General features: G+C 43.5%; 1 protein-coding gene across 1 annotated transcript in view; it reads left to right on the plus strand.

Annotated features, from left to right (window-relative positions):
* Positions 1-19,203, plus strand: part of LOC144683518 (semaphorin-3D-like) — a 130,495-nt gene that overhangs the window by 14,442 nt on the left and 96,850 nt on the right. Inside the window, exon 2 of the mRNA XM_078546587.1 lies at positions 15,560-15,720. Within this exon, the coding sequence (XP_078402713.1) occupies positions 15,560-15,720 (161 nt within the window). The remainder of the gene's footprint in view (positions 1-15,559; positions 15,721-19,203) is intronic.

Below are 19,203 nucleotides of genomic sequence, written 5' to 3' on the forward strand. Positions count from 1 at the left end.
AAAGTGACCATTCCTCTGCAACTGAGACAATTCAGGCGCAGCCACATTGATATGATTGGGGTTGGGCTCCTGGCTTATCTTTCCACTCAAGCAATGCAGAGGCATCAAAGTGCCACCAAGTGCTCCAGATCTTCGCCCCACCCCACCCCCCCACCATCCCCACCAGCACAGACGGCAAATTCATGAGCATTTTAGTGGACTGCAGAACAGTTGGACGACTGCGCACATTGTACAATCTCCTCGCTAAAGCTGGCCATGTAGCAGTTACTGTTGGAGGCGCTCACAGCCCCTTGCAATGGCAGCATCCCGGTTTGGACCAGTGTCCCCCATGGTTCAAGCTAACAGGGCAGCCATGCAGCGCACTAATCTCTGGCCATTCAGGTGGCAGCCAACATTCTCCAGGAAGCGTTAAGGAGCCATCATACTTAACCAGGATAGTTTATTAGTACACCCATGCTAACCATGTGTCTCTCTCTTTCATCCTGAAGGAGGAGTACATCGGGAGCATGGAGCCTGGTGAACTAGCTGTATGCCTGATGGCCTACCGAGCGCAAAGGCGATGGAGGAGAGAGCGACTGAGGCTCCTGGCTGTGCAGAGGCAGGGGCAGCAACCTCAGGAAGAAGGGGCAGCTGGGGCTCCAGCACGCGCCGCCCAAGAGCCACGGTGAGCCATCACAGGCCAGCGCCTAGCGACACCCAAGGTCTATAGACGTTGTGTTTCATTCCTGCAGATGACCAAGAACAAGTATCGCCAAAGACTGCGCATGTCTAGGAAACTGGTCGGTCACATCTGCCAGCTACTGCAGGATTTGGTGCCACGGGGACATGGAGGGCACCCGCTGCCATTGTCCGTGAAAGTGACCGTGGCGCTCAATTGCTACGTGAGTGGCTCCTTTCCGGGCTCCACAGGTGACCTCTGTGGGATCTCACAAGCCTCCACCCACAAATGCATCCATGAGGTCATGGATGCCATCTTTGTGAGGGCACACAACTTTGTGCATTTCGTCTAGGACCAGGGCAGCCAGGATGGAAGAGCAATTGGATTTCCCACAGGTGCACTCGACTGCACTCATGGTGCTCAGATCTCCATTGCAACACACGGTGGTCCACATTAACGGCAAGAGGTTTCATTCGCTGAATGTGCAGCTGGTTTGCGATCACCAGAAACTCATCCTGCAGGTGTGTGCACGGTTTCCAGGGACCGTGCACGACACCTACATCCTCAATTAGTCACAGATCCCTGGAGTCTTCCAGGGTCCACAGAATCTGCAGGGAAGACTCCTCGGGACAAAGGCTATGGCTGATGATACCCGTGCGATGGCCTCAGACTGCAGCAGAGTGACAGGGTCCTGCTGTGTGACAGTGGCACTCTCCTCGGCCTGTGGAGCTGGAGCTGCTGAGGTCAAGGAAGAGGTTAGTTGGATGGGCCGGACACTCTCGGAGTCACCTGGATGGATGGTCCCGGAGTGTGCACTTGCTGATCCTCCTCCCTATGGGTGCTCAGGGGCACCAGGCTGACTCTGTGAGCAGCAGGGGTAGCTGGAGTGAGATCGAGCTTCCCTGCACCCCTCTCGCATACACACTGTTGGAAGCCAACTACAGCATCAGCGATGGAGTTGAGCCCGCGCAGCAGTGCAGGAGCGGTGTCCTGGACCAAGGTCTCCATGACCTCGGTGCATTGCAATGCCAGCGCTATCACCTTAGCCTGAAGGCGGATGGACTCCTCCATTGTGCCTTGCGATCTGAGGAGTACAGCGGACATCCCTTCCTGATATTCCCGAGCTTGTCTTTGCAGGTCCAGCAACTGTGACATGATCGAGTCCAGAGGCTCGTCATCTGACACGGACTCAGCAGATTTCTGGCCTCCAGCTGTCCTCTGAGTGCCGGGCATCTGGGAAGTTCCTGCCTCCACTTGCTGTGGATCAGACAGTGCGATGTGCTCACCAGATTGTGATCCTGAGGCTATTCTAAAGCTAGGTCCCACTGAGGTGTGTGTCTCTGCACTGGTGGAGGGTGTGGGGGAGCGCTGTGTTGGGACTTCGGGGGAGTACCTTCAGATTCCTCTTCAGAGGTTTCTTTGGGGCTTGATTGGAGGCCCTGGGTCATGGACTCTGTCGGCTGTTTTCCAGATGTGCCTGCGGAAGCAATGGGAGATAATTAGTGCATGGCCGTGGCTTGTGAAGCAGGACACATCACTCACAGCATGGTTGTCTGATGTATGTTGCACTGCTGGACACTCACTTGGTATAGCACCGCCAACGTCACCATCAGCACAAGATCAGTCCAGATCGTCACCGGCAATCTGGATAGCTCTGGTTTCAAAGTCTGCGAGGACCTTGATTTCAAGCATTCATCCACCATCTGCGACCTCTCTCTCTCTTGTGTGTCCGCTTGTCCTGCATGAATAGAGATGGAGAGAGTGTAAGCAGGACGTCTGCCAGGTCAGGTGATAAGTCTGCCTGACCTGTGTGGGTGGTGAGCGGTCCCATAGACGGGATGAGGACAATGAAGATGTGTGTGAGAGACTGAATAGTGACACCCCTTGAACTGGCAGTGAGTGAGATCCCTGTGGACGAGTGATGGGTTTGTGAGTGTGTGAGTTGAAAGTGATGAGAAGAGTGACTTACCCTGGCGGAACGGAGGAGATCATTCATCCTCTTCCGGCAGTGGGTGGCTGTCCTCTTTGGAAGGGTGTTGGCGCTTCACAACTGCCACCGCCTAAAAGCCTGGTTTGTCACACCACTGCCCATCCTGCGGCCAGAGCAGGGGTAGAGGACATTGCGGCAGGCCTCCACGGCATCCAAAAGGCATTCCAGCGACACATCGCTAAACCTGGGGCCTGCATTCTACTTGCCTTTCGACGACATCATCCTGCAGCAGTCTAGGGCTGGAAGCACTGGAATGTGTGCACACGGCTGGCATTTAAACATGGCATCCAGCATGATGAAGCGGCAAGGTGATGGCGTGGCAGGTGAGTGAGATCCCGCCTGCCATGGAAACAGCATGTTTCCCGGGAATGCTTAAGTAATGCCGATTTAATAATGACATGTTAGGACAAATATTTAAACATGACGCAAGTCTGGAAACCTGGTATAACTCTCCCTTTAGGCGCATACCCTGTATCTAAAGATATTCTCAATCATCTATTTACTACTGTGAATATATTTGAAGAAACAAGGATACAGTGTGAAAACCCGCCATCGCGGCCAGCGGGTCAAATGTCGTTTTACCCACCCGCTGCCACACTTAGTGCAAACCTGGGACAATTCCAACCAGTGTCTTTGCTTGCTTTTTAAAAATCCTTTTTGAAACAGTTCAATATATGTTTGATCAGCCAATGAAATGAAAGATTAACATCACATAGGCACATATAATTGTGACAATGTAAATATAAATAGCTGCAAACAGCACCTGAGGCTTGATTCTTGATAGCAGATACACAAATCTTTTCGAGTTGCATGTATAAAGGCCCCAGAGTTGAAGATGAAACTTTTTTGCTGTAAATCTCTAAAGCTGCACAACAAGGAATGGTTTTAATATTGCATATTGTTAGAGCAAGGTCCCACTTGGAACACGTCTGAGAATTTGATGGTTTTAAATTGCTGGTTCTAAATTGCTTGATATGTATGTATGCACTGCTATAGGGGATCATGTTGCTCCCAACACAAGCAGCACCATTGAAAAATCAACTTCTCCCTATCAGAAGACTGTTTTATCTGCAAAGGAAACTTTCTTCATGGAACTGTTACTGCTTATTTATTATTTTAATTCAGTTTGAATTGTCCCATATGAAGAAATAATTCACTGTTTTCTCTAAAGAACTGCTCCCATCAATTTTTATCTGAGCTGAGGCGTGTGACAGGTTGCAAAGGCTCAACCACTTAAGTCTACGCATCTTTGAATTTTGGAGACTTGTATTTTGTATGTGCCTTTAGAACAACTGTAAAGTCAATCCTGAATGATTCCTTCAACCCTTAACTTAATATCAATTTCACTTAGTTTCCTTACTGCAACCTTTCAATTTTTACCCAGACGTTGCCTTTTAAAATGAATCTGGCAGTAGTGTCTGCTACAAACAGGAGATTCCATTATTGTCGGGACAAACCCGTGTCAACCATTGATTCCCTGGGTCAGTAAACTTCCGTAGCACCTGTGCACAATTTATTAAACCATTTTGAGACTTGCAACTGATGTTGGTTAATTGATTTGGAGTAATAATGCTATGCACATATGGCCAGTATTAGTTTGAGTTTGAGGCTCCTGAATATCAAGTTAATTCCATGAAACAGACTAAAACTTCCTATTGATTGATCTTTCTGTACCCTTTAGGATTGATGGGGAGCTTTGTATAAAAAAAGTCAACTTCTTACCTTGAAAGATGTAATCCTTTGTGATTTATAATTCACTAATTTTCTCTGTGCTGAAGTTTCGGTATCCATTTGAGAAATAAACTTTAGCCTCCCCCCTTCTCTTATATCCACACAAGTACAGATGTTTCAGCTCACAAACGTCTTGTCATGATCCTTAGAATCAAGTAGTGTTACCATCATATCACCATGATGTAATCTTTTAAAATGTACAGGAACCACCTTAAATGTAAATCAAAGTAAAGACTAACACATTTTATTCTAACTTTTATCCTTACGTTCTAAGGTTAAATGTAGGCCACTTGTTTATAGCTGTTGCTTCAAATATATTCACAGCAGTAAATAGATGATTGAGAATATCTTTACATACAGGGTATGCACCTAAAGGGAGAGTTATACCAGGTTTCCTTACTTGCGTCATGTTTAAATATTTGTCCTAACATGTCATTATTAAGTCAGCATTTGATGGGAGATTGGTTAAACAGTTGAGGACATGTGTTTATTGAATGTTGAGAAAATTAAAACCAGCGTCAGCTTGGGTCAGGGTTTAGGTATTGCTCCTGGTGTGAAACATCTTTTGCATCAATTGCAGATGTTTAATTGGTAATGGATTTTTTTTTTGAAATTGCATAATTTATAATGAAATAATTTGTTGCCCAACCACCCCTGATCCATTTCCTCTTCTCTCCTAATGATGGCAAGTCATCCTGATGTTCGATGAACACTGGAAACCCTTGAGTAACTCGCTCACATGGCTGATCTTCATATGAGACTTGAAGGTTTTATAACATGGTGAGGGTATCACAGCCAGTCCCAATCATGTTCTTGCCTGACATCCATTTTCTTATGTGCTTTCCCACAGGGGGCAAAGGGCAGAGATCAGAAACCTGAAACATATCTCATTTTCTTTCCCTGCTAGCCTAGGGACACTCCAATTGTCACCCTGGCTGAGATTACATAACTCAACACAAACCAGAAACCACACTTGGGAACCTCTGGATTTTTATGATTCAGTACCTCATCACACAATCCGTTTTCTCACTCAACTCTTGACAATGCCTTTAAATGTTTTTATACAGCAATTCTTGCAAAAAAAATAAACCTCTGGCCATGATTTTCCGATGGTCAGGCAAGCCCGGGAGCAGTCGGGAAGCCGACCACGATCGAGCTCTGACCACGATTGAGCTCCGACCACGACTTCACGCCGGCTGGCCAATTAATGGCCAGCCAGCTTCAAACGCGTGCTGAGCATGAGGAGCGGGTGCGCACAGTCAAAGCTCCCTGAGGCACAGAGCTGCCTCGGGGAGCTGAAGTTCTTTAAAATAAAAAATAATGAGATTAAAGATAATGAAAATATGTCCCCTTGTGTGACATGAGCAGGGACATGTTAAATATGAGTGTTAAAAGGTTTTCTTTCGTTTAAATCACTGGTCGAAACCTCATCCCACCCGTGGATGAGGCTTCACTAAAAATGCAAAGGCCGCTTGGCCTTTTCGCCCGCCCGCCAAACGAACGATTGAACGGGCGGCGAAAAATTTGAATCAATTACTTCATTTAGGGCCTTAATAGGCTGCTTAATTGTCAGTGGGCGCACTGCCGACTCCTGCGCGAGTGAGCGATGACGTCGGGATGCTCGCCTGACATCATTACGCATCATTTTACGCTCGTTTAGGTCGGTGCACACCCACCTGACGAGTGCAATATTCTAACCCCTATGTTGCTGTATTCCCCTCCCAATTCCCTAGATTTTTTAAAAATGTGCTTTTTTTTTTCGATTTTGATTCAATTTTGCAGTATTCCCACTGCTGCATCTACTGCCAGGCTTTCTCCTCCATTCAGCTAGATAGAACTGCCCAGACTATTGACTTGATCATGGATGCAACTGATGTTAACTCAGAAAATAGATACATTTCTGCAGAGCAGCACTCCTTTCTAATTCCCAGTGAATTAATTGCTGCACAATTCTCCAAATGATGGTCCCCACAGATATAGGTAATAATTACCCCAAAATTACTGACGTGATCAAATTACATGTAATTGGAAGTCTTTGGCCTGGATTTTTCCAAGTCGGGCCAAATCGGGAGCACTTTAAAAATGGCAGGTGGGACCCAGTTCAAGTACCCCTACACCATTCCTCTTTCCAGCTATTTTTGCCAGTCTGTGATAAGGGTGCAGGTAACCCTCCCACATGCAGCACTCCCACTTTTCCCAGTTCCATTGCAGGGGTGGGTCATCCAATACCTGCAATTTTTGTGGAGTCAGACCCCTTTGGTAAGTATACATCATTCTCAGTCTCTCAGAGGAGATGTTAACCATGGGGGAACCCCAGTCCCAAGTGGGAAATGAGAAAAAAAGTCACCTGACCTTAGAATTCCTTCACTGACAGTCTTTGAAATACAGAAAAGAACATCTGTCCTTTCAGGTTCAGAAGTCAGGTGATGTATTGTAAGGTGGGTGTGTTTTTACAATGATTCACTATGGGGCTCTACCCTGCAAAGGCAAGTTAACCACTACATTCACCAGCATTATGTAAATGCTGACATGCATTAGTCCTTTTCCCATTGGGAAAAGTGCTCTTTTGCATTCAAAATTGAAGAAAACACTGCTTAGGAACTTCAGTGTGATGATCTGAAATTATTTAAAAATTCTCTTTTAAATTAAAAGAAAATCTTCAGCAGCTGTCAGCTAGAGAAGAAAAAACATACACTTGCTGCTGAGTGTGCATTGAATGACAGGCCGTCTTTTTTTAAAAAAGGGTTGCCCATCTCCCTGGGGATCGTAACATAAGACCACAAGGTGTAGGAGCAGAATTAGGCCATTCGGTCCTTTGAGTCTGTTTCGCCATTCAATGAGATCATGGCTGATCTACTAATCCTCAACTCCACTTTCCTGTCTTTTCCTGATAACCCTTGATTCCCTTACTGATTAAAAATCTGTCTATCTCAGCCTTGAATATACTTAATGGTCCAGCCTCTACAATCCTCTGCGGTAAAGAATTCCACAGCTTCACTACCCTCTGAGAGAAGAAGTTCCTCCTTATCTCTGTCTTAAATGGGCGACCCCTTACTCTGAGATTATGCCCTCTGGTCCTAGACTCTCCCACAAGGGGAAACAACCTCTCTGCATCTACCCTGTCAAGCCCCCTAAGAACCTAATATGTTTCAATAAGGTCGCCCTCTCATTCTTCTAAACTCCAATGAGTACAGGCCCAACCTACTCAACCTCCCTCATAAGAAAATCCCTCCATACCCAGAATTAACCCAGTGAACCTTCTCTGGATTGCCTCCAATGCTGGTATACCTTTCCTTAGATAAGTGGACCAAAACTGTTCACAGTATTCTAGGTGTGGTCTAACTAGTTTTAGCAAGACTTCCCTATTTTTAATACTCCATTCTCTTTGAAATAAAGGCCAACATTCTATTTGCCTTCCCTATTACCTGCAGATGGTGCAGCTTCAAAAAATCTTAGTCATCTGTTTCTTGCAATATCAAAAGCTTCATTATCCATGAGTTGGAATAGTTTGTTTTGGTAACTGTGGCCATTATTAATGCTTGGCTGATTTTCAAAATGTCCACAACCACTTATCTCAGCAGGAGGCTGTACAAACATTTTGATTGCCAGTTTTAATTGATTATTAAAGGATTAACTGCCTTTGATGTGATCAGTGAAATAGTTGTTTGTTTTTACAACAGATTGAGCACTTAAGGGGATATAAATATTTTCGAATGGCCTTTATTGAAGGAGTGTTTTATTCAGTTTGATCTGTTTGAATGAGTTCAGATTGTTACAAGCCCATTTAAACAAAAATCCATTTCAAAGCAATTTTGAGGTCTGCCCATAGTGGATACTGGGAGAGTGGCTACGTAGGAAACATGGAGGACATGGAGGAAGCATGAGGTGGAAAAGGGATCTGAGGAGCATGGGAATGAGGGGATGAGGGTTTAGGGGCCTAACATTCATCATTAAAACTAGACTCATGTCCCAGAAGACGGAGATGGGTGTTCTAGCCTGCCAGCCTGGCTATCCGCCTGCCTCTGTTTCAGCTTCAGGCCTGCCTCTGAAGGCAGTGGGCCTGAGCCCATCTCACCCCTGCTCCCCTGGAGTGAAAATATAACGTGCAGGGACATTTTATACCGAAACGGGTCTACTATGTTGGGAAATTTCCTGACTCGACCTTCCCGCCTAGTCAGTGAAAATCTGGCCCTTATTGTTTGAATTATATTGCTTTTCAGTTATATTAAGAGGAAAAGAAAGCAAAGGATGGAGTGGGGCCATTGAAAATAAGATCTGGTGTCAGCATTGCAATCGATGCTACGTAGGCGCTAAACCTGACTAAATTTCTTGCCTCAGTTTTTACCAAGGAAAAGACAGTTAGTTTATTTTACCTAGAAAAGGAACTAGAGAGTGTTGCAGAAATAAGCTGTGACATTAGTCACATTACCACCAGCACAGTTGTTGAACAACTGTGCAAACTCTAAGATAAATCTCAAGGGCTGGATAAAATTCATCTGAGGATTGAGGAAATTGGTACACAAGAGCAACTGAATGCCGACTTTTCCTTTTCCCATGTGGCAGAACATATTCTCCATTCACAATTTTCCAATCCGTTAACAGCTAAGATCAAGAACTCAATGACATGGATGAGTATTAGCCTAAGTCAAGGAACACAAAACTGATATCCAGTTTCATCTACCAATGATAAAATAGCCAGAAGATGGATTCTAACCCTGACTACAAATGATGTGGAAATACGGTCATGCATTTCTTCCCCCCCACCCCCCCACAAATCTCACCTCATAACAGGCACAGCAGACTTTCCAGAAGATGCCAGGTTAAGTACTTAAATGTAACTTTTCCGAGGATTTCTTCTGGGCCAGGAAGAGTTGGAGTGCATCTGCTGGATATCTGCAAGCAGTCCATGTACTACCCGAGTTCTATCGTTGCCTCCCAGTGACTATGGCCCTCTCCGGACACCCCCTCTCACTCCCCAACCCAAAACTAACTTCAGGCTGGGGATTGCTCCTTTGGGTCTCTGATATTTTTGTGCCTCCTATCCTAATTTCTGCTCCTGTCCACCTACCCTCACACCATCTCAACTAGTTTTGACCAGGGGACAGTGCTGCAGTTTCCAAATGAGACCCTGGATTAAAATAGCCCAAACCTCATGCTGAACTCCCTCTGAGGGCGTCCTGCAGTCTGCCCACCTAAATGTACCCAGAGTTAAAATTGACTCTTGGGCTTCTCTCACAACATATGGATTTGTTCCTCAGATTCAATTTAATTCATCCTGCTACTAAAGCATAATTAACATGGTGATGTTTGGGAAGGATACCCTGACCAGCAAACTTTTGCTCAATGCTCCTGCCTCAGTGAGAAGGTTGTTTTCAATTCCAGAGACTTCAAGACAGAATTGTTCCTACTGGTCCTCCAGCTTCGAGTACACGCTCCCCATCCTTAATTGGATGGCGAGCAAGTCCTCTGGTCACCAATTAGCCAATCCAGGCAAAATCTATGTTGAGTTGTTGCTCCCGACACAGTGCCAGGTCAGGACCTGCTTTTGACGCCTACATCAGGGTTCCAATCCAAAATGCAAAATCCTGCCCACGCATTTCACATGGCAAGCTAATAAACTATGTTATAATTTTTCTTGTTACAAAATCTAACGATATTTGGACCATGCCTGCTGTGGATAAAATTGAGCGAGGAGGAAAGGAAACATCTTGAACCATTCATCGGAATATCTAGGAGGCAACAGAGTATAATGACCGGTTGGCAGAAGGATTTGATTAGTGTAATTAGCAGTTAGAGTGACACTGCCTAACAGACACTACTATGATTCACAATTGCTGAAACAATGGAGCTTGTTGATCATTTAGTTGGCAAAATCATTCTGATTGTAAAAATCACTGGCTCATGGGATAATTAAAAAGTAACTAACTTTTTCTCCATATTACGCATATTTAATGCAAACAAAAGGCTATTGGTTTGTGTAATAGGCTGTTGGAAAAGGTATTTTTTTCTCTCTCAGTGGGTCATTGGTCTGTGGAATTCTTTTCCCCAGAGAGCAAGTGGAGGCTGGGTCATTGATTTTTTTCAAGGCAGGGTTAGACAGATTTTTGATGGACAAGGGAGTCAAGGGTTATGGGGGCAGATAAGAAAGTGGAATTGAGACCACAAACAGATCAGCCACAATCTTTTTGGCAGAGTAAGCATGAAGGGCGGGCCGAATGGCCTACTCCTGTTCCTAAGTCCTGTGTTCCTATATATCAGATATACGTGTTTTGTGTGTGAAATGTTCCTTTCTCTAGTTGAATGTGCCTGTTCAGTAATAGATAAATGGAATTTGTGGTCATACTTGACATGTAACCTACAGAAAATATAAACTAATTGCTTGTATAAACGTATGTGGAACAGGAGTCAATTACTTTGGCAAGTGGAATAATTTGACTATTGTCACCAGAGTATGATTTTCCAATGGGATCATGCCAATTGCCAATATCTATGATGCATTTCCTCTGCAAATCAGATATGGCCCTCAGAATGGACACCAATCATCACCATGATGCTTCAACATCATGCATTACCTCAGTCAGGGTATCGTTGATGGTTGGATCCAGTTTGTCTTGAACTTTGATGAGCTTTTTAATATTTTTCAGGGAACTCTTTGTACATTTTTACTGCTGCAGCCAGATATGTGTCGTACGTCAAGCAGCTATGAACAAGGCACATATTTAACAAGAAAAACACACACGGCCCCCATTGGATTAAAATAACAGGCCATAATTTTTTGTAGCAGGGCATCTAAGAACTTTTGCCATTAGTGAGATTTGCCCTTGCATATTTAAATTTTAAATGTTTTGCGTGGCAAGCTACTGAGCTCTTACCTGTGCATTGAGGGAAAAAGTGCATCTGGCACCGGACTGAACAGGGCAAGCAACTGCTTAAGCAATTGCTTAAGCAATCAGATTGAAGGATTGAGAAATTGATAGCTCAACAATGAGATGGAGTGGAAGTGGTTGAACTCATTGTCAAATCGTGTACAGAAAGAGAAATAAGGAGCAGAAAAGGAAGGTTGAATTAAGGAAGAGCACGAAAAAGTTTTTTAAAAAGTTCTAAATGTTATATTCTTAAAATCTCCAACAGTAATCAAAATCTGAAGGAATGAGACTGCTCACAGTGCCATAGAGATTATTTAGCAGTAATTAAAGGATATTAAGACTGGAATAGATATGACTTAATTGTTTGTGGTAAATTAAGTTCATATCTATTTTGCTAGTACAGCAACTTCACGCCATTAAATTCATTTCAAAGTACAAAGTAAGAAATACTAAAATGGGAATTAAATAATGTCAACATCTGTACTTATTCACTGGGCCAAAATCCTGAAACTTCCTTCCTAACAGCACTGTGGATGTGCCTACACCACATGTACTGCAGTGGTTCAAGAAGGCGGCTCACCACCACCTTCTCAAGGAAAGTTAAGGATTGACAATAAATGCTGGTCTAGCCAGCGATACCCACATCCCATGAAAGAATAAAAAAAAGGAATCAAATTTTCGAATCCCAGCAGTGTGCTTTCCAAGTGAGAAAGAAATAGATGCATTATGAAAGGGAGAAAACAAATTGCTTGGTACTTCACACCTCTCCTCCTCCTTCCATGACTCTTGCCTAATCTACGTTTAATACCATGTGTGGCATAATTTAGGTTAGAAATGCAGATATGCAGTTAGAGCAGTCTTTCTGATACTTGGTAAAACAATCTGACAAGAGACCTGTTAATGGTTACTTCCTTTTCCACTCTCGCAAAAGTGATGTAGCTAAAGCTAGGAAATCTGCCAGTTAGGGAAGATAAAACGTAGCTATCATTGAAATTGAGGTCTTTGACTCAAAGGTGTAATGCTGTTACGCTGTAACCAGCCCAGACAGAGCTGTTTTTTTTTAAATTCATTCATGGGATGTAGGCATCACTGGCAGGGCCAGCATTTATTGCCCATCCTTAATTGCCCTTGAGAACTGAGTGGCTTGCTAGGCCATCTAAGAGTCAAACACATTGCTGTGGGCTTGGAGTCACATATAGGCCAGACCAGGCAAGGACAGCAGATTTCCTTCTCTAAAAGGCATTCGTGAACCAGGTGTGTCTCTATGACAATCAACAATGGTTAGGTGGTCACCATTAGACTTTTAATTCCAGGTTGCTTTTAATATGAACTCAAATTTCACCATCTGCTGTGGTGGGATTAGAACCTAGGTCCCCAGAGCATTACCCTGGGTATCTGGATTTCTAGCCCAGTGACAAATCACTATGCCATTGCCCCCTTCAAATAAATGTTTTAAATTTAAGCTGCAAAATAGGGTCATTTTTCAAATGTTGCGAGTTGAACTAATTATCAAAGCATAACAGCTGGCATTGTTACAACACCTTTAACCTAAAATTTGTCAAGTGCCTCAGGAGCATTAGCAAAAAAAAAGCAGGTTGGTTCTGAGCCACATAATGAAGTATTAGAGGAGGTGACCAAAAGCTTGACAAAAATGGTAAGTTTTCAGGAGTGCCTTAAAGAAGAAAGTGAGGTAAAGAGGTGGAGAGGTTTATGGAGGGAATTCCAGTGCTTGTGGCCTAGGCAGCCAAAATAATGGCCGCTATTGGAGGAGCAGTTAAAATCAGAGACGTACAAGAGGCCAGAATTGGAGGTACACAGAAATCTCCAAGGGCTGTTGGGCTGGAAGAGGTCATAGAGATATGGAGGTTTGGAAAACAGGATGAGATTTTTGAGGTATTCCAAAATCAAGAACAAGGGCTTTCACTCCAGTACAATATTCTAAAAGCACGATACCGTGCATCAAGACACAGTTTGATATAATAGAATTTCCAATGAACAACTCATGGTAGAGATACTTCTTTTCTGATGTTGCATTTGAGATTAGCAGAATATTAGGCAGTGTCTTTGTTAAAACTGATCCTGCTAAACGTCTGACAACCAGTTGGTAAAGGAGGAGACCAGAATTCAATCCTTACTCAGTTTTAGATTTATTCACAAAGTAAAATGTTACAAATGTATTATTCCACAACCCAAGTCAATAAGTGTCTTTTTATACCTCTTTTGAAGCACAAAGAGCTCATAGCTAATATGGGGCTTGAATGCATGACCCTTGGATTAAGGGCTATATCAGCTACCACTGGAGCTAACCAGGCTGCATAAAAGGCAGTACCTCTGACAGTGCAGTAGTCCCTTCGCACTGTATGGAGTGTTTCATGCTCGGGTCCTGGAGTGGGACTTGAATTCAGAACCTTGTGGCTTCGAGGCAAGAATTCAACCAACTAAGCTACAACTGATAAAAAAAAACAGCATCACTGACAGCGCAGCAGTCCCTCCCACTTAACTTTAATGTATACAATTAAGCTCCCACATGTCCAGTAACACACCAAGTAAACTGACTCCAGCACCAAGGCGTCTCCAGTCAAATTAGTTTCAGACATGTTCTTCATTTATGCATTTGACAATTGACAACATTTGAAGGTTGGTCTAAAGACAATGTTATATCCAACTAAGCTTGCATGAGGCAAAAGGTATTCTGTGCAATATTAACAGAATCGCACCTAAGTAAGACCACAGGGTTGCCTAGTTCTTGTAATTTGAAAATTTATGGTATTTTTCATAGAGATAACTTTTAGATGTTCCTGCACTACTGTCACTGACTGTATTCTATTGTTATTTGTCCTCACATCCTTTAATTATCTTCTTTAGTAGAGAAGTTATCTACTTCTCAGTAGATGAAAAGCTGAAGCACTATTATTTTTCACATTTTGTCTGAATGTAACAAAGGAACATATGAAATAGGAGCAGAAGTAGGCCATTCAGTCCCTCGAGCCTGCTCTGCCATTCAATAAGATCGTGGCTGATCTGTTTGTGAAGATCAGGGCTTAATTTTCAAATTGGGGTTGAGAACCTGATGCCTGGAAAAGTTCTAAGTTACAACCCCGTGCTGCATCTGGCAACACAATCTTCAAATATTAGTGCCCTAATTGGTGTGGAGATGGCCAATCAATGGTGCCGAGCTCTGCAAGGAGGCAGACATGCCAGTTGGCGCATGGGTGTCAAAGGCTAACAGCAGCCATGATGGCCCCTGCTGTTGCCTTGCACAAAAGAGGAGGCAGGAATTCAGGAGGCCAGAAGACTCAACGCTCATGAATTGGCCAAATGGCCAGCAGTTTTATGCCCTCAAACTAAAAGCCCCGATGGCAGAATCTTTTCCACTTTAAAAAATAAGCTTGCAGCTCCCTGCATTGAACCTGTCAGCTGTAGCATGCACCAAGCTGTTTAGGCTTGGTAATTTTAATTTGAAAAATTGCCTCCTGGCTCTTTCTGGCCCATCAACAAGCTTGACCTTCTCTTGCAAGTGAAAATTCAGCTCGAGAGAATAATTTCACTCACCACACTCTGTGGATCCTCATTACATCTACTATTTAGGTTACTGCTGGTGGGTTTAATGTTACTCTGACTTGCTTGCTTTACTTTAGAAATGATTATTATTGCAATATACCTGTAATTGGAATTGAGGTCTTTATATAAATGTGTGTTCCTTCGTAAAGAAATGTGGCCTTGAAAGAATAATTTCCATGATTATTGTAGCTGTAAAAAATACATTATTACTGACAATTATTTTTGTCCTGAGACGTTGTACAGCATAAATATCACTGACAATAGTTCTGCCTCTATAAATGAGTAGTAAAAAGCTCCCCTGATCACTTAGTGGCACATGGGCCATCTGAAATTTTGTTGAGTCATACAGATCAGGAAGTCACTTGTTGTGTTCTGAATTAGCTAGTTAACTTTATGAAATTATTATTTGTGTCTTTTTGTCTCTAACTCTCTCTTTAAATCAACTGTGGTTGACCAGCAAACACATTACTGTGCAGAATCAAGTCACGATTTTCTTTATACATTGTATAATTTTATATAAGGAGAAATTGTTACTTTTCGCAAATCTAGTCAGTTTGAATATGTTGCAGGATTTATTTCATACAACCCACTTAAAAATGTACAACCAACTTAGTGAATGCTATTTGCACAAAACTTTGGCAGTAGGCTTGACCTTAGTGACATTGTTCAAATGTGTCAATGTCTATAAAAATGTTTCTTCCACATACTTGGTGGTGATTAATATTTTCAATTTATATTGTTTTGCTCTGGCAGATACATTGATGAATGGCAGTGGTAATCCATTCCAGGGATCGGCAGAAAGTTCCAGTTTCCAGTCATTACTAATAGATGAAGAAAGAGGAAAGCTTCTGGTTGGAGCTAAAGATCTGATTTATATCTTAAATCTGGAAAATTTGAACAAGGAACCTAAGAAGGTAAATAACGACATGAGAGCTACATGTATATATGCTACATCAAAACCAGCAAATTGCATATAAATCTGATTTGAAAATAGATAGCTGCAGGAATTTAATTCAAAGAAGCTTGGAAGAGCTGATTTTCACTACTTTACCTGGGCATGGACATGATGATGACAACCTCAAAATAGGGTCAGTAGCCTTACCATCCCATTACCACTGATGAATATATTGAATAAACAAATGAATTTCATTACAGACAGTGCAGTGTCCTTCCTGTCGGTCATTAACCCATAACACAATCGGTTACCTTATTGTGAAAAGTCGTGCTGACATCCAGGGTGAATGTTTCCACTGACCTATCCTCAAATATAATTGAGTTGACGGGATACATTCTGTGTGATATTTCATGGTCCAGAGAGTGTTGCACAAAATAATCTCCAGCTGCACCACAGTAAAGAAACCGCAAAGGAAGTTAGTGTGCTGCTGTGAACATCACAGCACTGAAATACCAAAATCCCAGCAACAAAGACTGATGCCAAATGTGTGGCTAACAGAAAAATTAAACAGAAAATGCTGGAAAAACTCAGCAGGCCTGGCAGCATCTGCGGAGAGAGAAACAAGAGTTTACGTTTCGAGTCCGTATGACTCTTCGTCAGAGCTAAAGTAGAAACATGAAATGTTTTGCTTTTATAGAAAACTAAGCTGCATTTATGTCATAAAAAAATAACAGCAAAGAAGTAGAGGACTTGAGGCTGGAGTAGAATTTTTAGGTTCAGATCTTCTTATCGTGTCCACGGACAGTCTATACATGGCCCAGCCAGAACTGGACACATTTTTGCGCCTTGTTGTTGAATTCGGCAACATCTGCAACAGTGCAGGGTTCCTCTAGTGATAGGCATTGCAGGAGATGTTGCATAGTCTGTGGCTCAGTTCCACATTCACAAGTTGTCGGGCTGGTTGTATATCCCCATTTGCTTAGTGACACCTTTGAATGACCTACACCAGTCCTAAGTCTGTTAAGGCACTTCCAGGTTGCCCAGTTGCAATTAGCTCCTGGGGGAAGGCTTTCATCCGGTAGAATCCCCATCGCTGGGGGTTGTTCGAGACTGGCGAGCCGGTCTCTCCACAAGGCGATGCGGGCTTCAGATGGGGTTGATTGTAAGGGAACAACACTGTTCATGAAGCTCTTCCTTGACTTTAGGCGGCTGGGTGTAGGTGTATGACCATATAGAGGGTGCCTCTCATCTTATGTTTGATGGAGTCGCTCTTTCTTGCTGGCTACCATTCTCCTTATATCAGGGGGAGCGATACCCGCCAGGATATATAGGCTATTGGTGTTTGTTGGTTTTAAACAACCTGTGATAAGTTGGCAGCTTGCATTCAGAACAGCATCCATCTTCTTAGCATGAGTAGATCTTTCCCATGCAGGGCAGGCATATTCAGCAGTGGAATAGCAAAGAGCAAGTGCACTGGTTCGCAAATGTTTTCAGGCTTGCTTCCCATTTTGTGTTAGTGAGCTTATTCAGGATGTTGTTTCGTTCAGATGTTGTAGGTTCAGATGAAGCTTACGCATTATCCAGCTTCTGTCCTTATGTGCAATATATCCTAGATTAAATGATGTTGCTCATTCCCAGGATTTGAATGGTGTGAGTGACACAGATTCTGAGATTTCCAGTTCAGCTTTAAACATTAAGTGAACATTCTAATTGTTGTGCTAATATATAAGGCTTGATTCTCCATGTATCACCCAGATGGCCATGAATGTTTTCAACACCTCAGTTGAGAAGTCGCCACAAAGCTCGCTACCATGTTCACTACTAAACTGCAGCACTGTTGATCATAGATTGTTCGCTGTTCAGTTCAGTTATGTGAACTTCATTGGTCATCTGGTCGTGTGCCCAGTCCTGTTATTGCTTGGATTGTGCCCCTCACAACAGCCTGTTCAATCAATGGAATCATAGGCTGCCAGCTCTTTCCTGAGATTAAAACTGGAAGGCCAGCAGGACAAAGGTGGGGGAAGAGGTAGAATCATGGATTCAGTTCTGAGGCGCTTGGCTGTTGAAAATTACTGGCAAGCTTCCATAACCTTGAAAATTATGTTTCAACACCAGAGGACACAGAAGTGGTTGAGGGGGGTGGGGGTGGGGGGGGTGGTGGGGGAGGACTCTTATTTTAAACAGCATACTTCTGAGGGGTAAATAAAAGCAGAAAATACTGGAAATACTCAGCAAGTCTGGCAGTGCCTGTGGAGAGAAACAGAGTTAATGTTTCGAGTCCAATATGACTCTTCTTCAGGTTCCACAGATGCTGCCAGACCTTCTAAGTATTTCCAGCACTTTCTGTTTTTATTTCCATTCTCCAGCATCCGCAGTATTTTGCTTTTACTTTTCAGGGATGATTTCTCTCAGAGCTGTCACTTAAAACAGTCATATTCTAATAAAGGGCCTAATGCCTGTTTTAAGGCCCATTTGGAACACTGGGTAGCACTGAGCTGGATCAAGAGTTGGGCCTGCTCCACTCAGTGTGGATAAGGACTAATAAGCAGGCAGGGCCAAAGGGGTAAGTGAAAGAAGGAACTGTTTTTGCAAATACCTGCAATGAGATTTTAAAAAATATATAATAAAATGGCTGTCTTTAATCCCTGGAGCCCACCTTTTCTAGGCGCTGGGGGAATGATCCATCTCTGAGTAAACTGATAATCAAGTCATGTTGCACATGTCTCGCAGTTGGGAGTGCCTGATCACGATCTGCCTGTTAAAAGCTGCAACAGTAAACAGGACCACTCCAAGATGGGGCCACTCTGAGCTGGGACCAATCCACCAGAGGGATCACTCAGCTCCGCCTGAGATTGCTGCTGCTGATGCTGCACTAGTTGAACAAGCTGCCTGTTGCTCCACCTTCCGGAATGGGGAATTTGTTGTTTGCTCCATGCTGGGGATGCTCAGGCTCCCTCACTCCGCACCGGAGACGTGTTTCTGAGGCAGCTTTGTGCTGGGCACATCGTGCATGTGTGTGTGTGTGTGTGTATACGTGTGTACGAGCAGTAGCTCCATGCTGGGGACGTTGTGTCTGCTTGTGTGTGTGTGTGTGCGCGAGCGGCAGCTCTGTGCTGGGCACGCACTGGCAACAAAGCTAATCCTCCTCTATCCAAAGCGGCATTAAAGAGCGAGTAAGAGCAGAGTCGGCAGGGAGAACGACTCAACTGAGATCGCCGAAGCAAAAGGCAAAATGCAGCAATCCATCAATTCAGACCTTTGTTTAAAACAAAATCCTGCTGAGAATTTTGAGGGTATCATTATTTGCAGACTGTTACTCAGGGAAGATAGTTTGTTTAAAAGACATTGCTGCATATTATTTATTGAAGTTAGGGTTGGTGGGGTTGAGCTGTTTTGTTTTCACAGTTTTGTTCATGTGAATAAAGTCCCCTCTGCAGTTTCTAGTTCTCAGCATTGAAAGGACCTTTTGCGAGGGTTATTGTTTCTTATTGAAATGGAGTCA

Source organism: Cetorhinus maximus, chromosome 8 (genome assembly GCF_964194155.1).
Source record: "Cetorhinus maximus chromosome 8, sCetMax3.hap1.1, whole genome shotgun sequence".
NCBI lineage: Eukaryota > Metazoa > Chordata > Chondrichthyes > Lamniformes > Cetorhinidae > Cetorhinus > Cetorhinus maximus.